The sequence below is a fragment of the Mus caroli genome, chromosome 16 (genome assembly GCF_900094665.2).
Source record: "Mus caroli chromosome 16, CAROLI_EIJ_v1.1, whole genome shotgun sequence".
NCBI classification, from domain to species: domain Eukaryota; kingdom Metazoa; phylum Chordata; class Mammalia; order Rodentia; family Muridae; genus Mus; species Mus caroli.
In genome coordinates, this window is record NC_034585.1 from 35,590,632 (window position 1) to 35,593,259 (window position 2,628).

At 40.0% G+C, this 2,628-nt stretch overlaps 1 protein-coding gene across 1 annotated transcript in view; it reads right to left on the reverse strand.

The window, feature by feature from the left end:
- The window catches only part of Timmdc1 (translocase of inner mitochondrial membrane domain containing 1), a 25,541-nt gene that overhangs the window by 20,062 nt on the left and 2,851 nt on the right, over positions 1 to 2,628 (reverse strand). The window contains exon 2 of the mRNA XM_021184967.2: positions 742 to 907. Within this exon, the coding sequence (XP_021040626.1) occupies positions 742 to 907 (166 nt within the window). The remainder of the gene's footprint in view (positions 1 to 741; positions 908 to 2,628) is intronic.

Genomic DNA, 2,628 nt, shown 5'->3' on the forward strand with positions numbered 1-2,628 from the left:
AAAAAAAAAAAAGAAACACACACACACAACAACAAAGAAGTAATGAGTGGTTTGGTTTCATTGTGTAGAATAAGTGAGTCAGTAACACTCTTTAAAAAAAAGAATGAGTTGAATTCTAAAAGCATAGGGTAAATAGAACTGGGATAGTACAAGAATCTATAAAGTACTTACTTCCTCCAAAGAAAGAAAGCAGGGATTTTATATTGTAAGAACCTGGAGATTTATTTTAACCAAGGAACTAAAAGTTCATACGCATCAGAGAACAAGCAGATGTGCCTCTGAAGGGAGGAGCTGAGATACCAACCCTAGGTACTACTGCCAAAAACACATCTACACCTTTTTCCCACTTCTCACAATTCTCTGTGTGTGTGTGTGTGTGCGTGTGTGTGCGTTCCTGCATTTGTGTGTGCATGTGTGTGTGTGTGTACAACTGCCCAAGGGCAAGACTGACAGAAACTGTTTCAGACTAAAGGATTCTTCAGAGGCATGAGGTAAATTCAGTATGTAATCTACCATCAGATTCGAAACCAAAAACCAAAAACCATCTTTCTTTTAAACAGGTAAACTGAAGAATTAGGAAATTCATCTAGGTACTTAGCATTAGTACTTCTGCAGTCAGTAAGAAGAGATCTGATTTCTCCACCTTGACATTCCAAACTCCTCCCAACCCAAGACCTAACAGAAACAGATGTAAAGAGAATAAATTGGTATGTCCGTAGGGATTAGGCCATTAATACTTACCACAGCATCAAATCGGTTATGATAAATCTCTGCTTGGCTCTGTTCAATGTAGCGCTTTTTAGCATAAATAAAGGCAGGTATGCCTCCATATGCCCAGCCAATGATGCCGGCTGAAACTGCTGCCCTGCAGATATAGTCAATCTCCTTTGAGAATCTCTGATGTTCACTAAAACACCAAAAAGAAAATGTCGTTAGGACATTACATGAAACACTGTGTTTTGAATTATTTCAGATGCTTACAACCTTATTTTTTGCTATGGGTGGAACTAATTAAATCCTTTTGTGAATTAATGCAGTTATAGAAGAGCAACACAAGTGCAAGTAACTACAGCACTCAGGAGGCTGGGGTAGGAGAAGGCACGAGTCTGAAGCCATCCTGTGCTGCACAATGAAACCCTGCTCCAAAAACAAAAGTAAACAGCAATACCTCTGTCTGATGCCATTAGAAAAGCAGCATAAGAAATAGCCTTGGGAAGAAGGGCACAAAGGGGAGCCTCCAGGATACTGCCCACAGAAACATAATTTATGAAAACCCATTAATAAAACACAGGTCTATTTTTCTAAATATACTATACAATCTTAGAAATAAAAAACTTTTTTTTTTTTTTTTTGGTTTTTTTTTCGAGACAGGGTCTCTCTGTGTAAGAAATAAAAAACTTTTAAGCTGGGTATAGAGACTAATATTTCCATTTTTAAATTCTAAGCTAATATAGATCACATGAACTCATGAGATTTTTGTTTGCTTATTTGTTTGTTGTTATTTTTGACAGGGTTTCTCTCTGTAGCTCTGGTTATCCTGGAAAACTCTCTGTAGACCAGGCTCTAGGGCCAGGACCCAAACTCACAGAGATCCTCCTGCCACTGTCTCCCAAATGCTGGGATTAAAGGTGTGTACCATCACCACCCAGCTTGAACTCATAAGATTTTTAAGACCAATACTTAAAGCATGGATTTCAAACACCTGAAATGTGAATTCTAAAGATGTCAAAACCCAGAGGCTGGAGAGATGACTCATTCAATGGTTAAGGGCATTTGTAGAAGACCCAGATTTAGTTCCCATCACCCACACAAAGGTTCATGTCTATACCTCCAATTTCAGGGGATCTGACTCGTCTGACCTCCTTGGGTACACAGTACCTACACAGTGAGCATACATACATACATGCAGGCAAACATTCAAAAACATGAAGTAAAAAAATGAATAAAAAAATCTCATTTTAAAAAAAAAAGAAGTTAAAGTCTAAACATTGGTTGTATGATATACTCAGACTATCACTACAAAAAGCACGGGAAGTCCTCACAATGGCCCCAGCTTATAGTCACAAAGGTTAAGAGGCTAGGCAGGAAAACCCCCGAGTCCTGGAGTCCCAGGCTCCTTGAGGAACCCAGCGAGAGCAGATTCTTTATGGAGAAAGCATCTCACATTGACCAGGAACTCCTGATCCTCCTGACTCCACCTCCCAAGTGCTAGCATTACAGGCTGCCGGGAACACGGACTATGTAGTAGGCAGCATGGGACGATCTAAAGTGAGGAGGAAATGTTTAATTCAAGTCATGCCTCTCAGATACATAAAAACTAGAACTTTTAAGAGTTTGCAGGATGCACTATTATATTTTTGGTTGCGAGCCTAGCCTTTAATGGCTGAGCCACCTCTCCAGCCCAAGATGGCCTCTTGAAATAGTTAAACAGTACTGCACTCCTACAGTGGCGCTAAGTGAGCCACTCTTTAGATTACTAGCTTTCGTCTGAAAGTGTTCACGATCACTGTCTTAGTCAGGGTTTCTATTCCTGCACAAACATCATGACCAAGAAGCAAGTTGGGGAGGAAAGGGCTTATTCAGCTTACAATTCCATGCTGCTGTTTATCACCAAGGAAGTCAGGACTG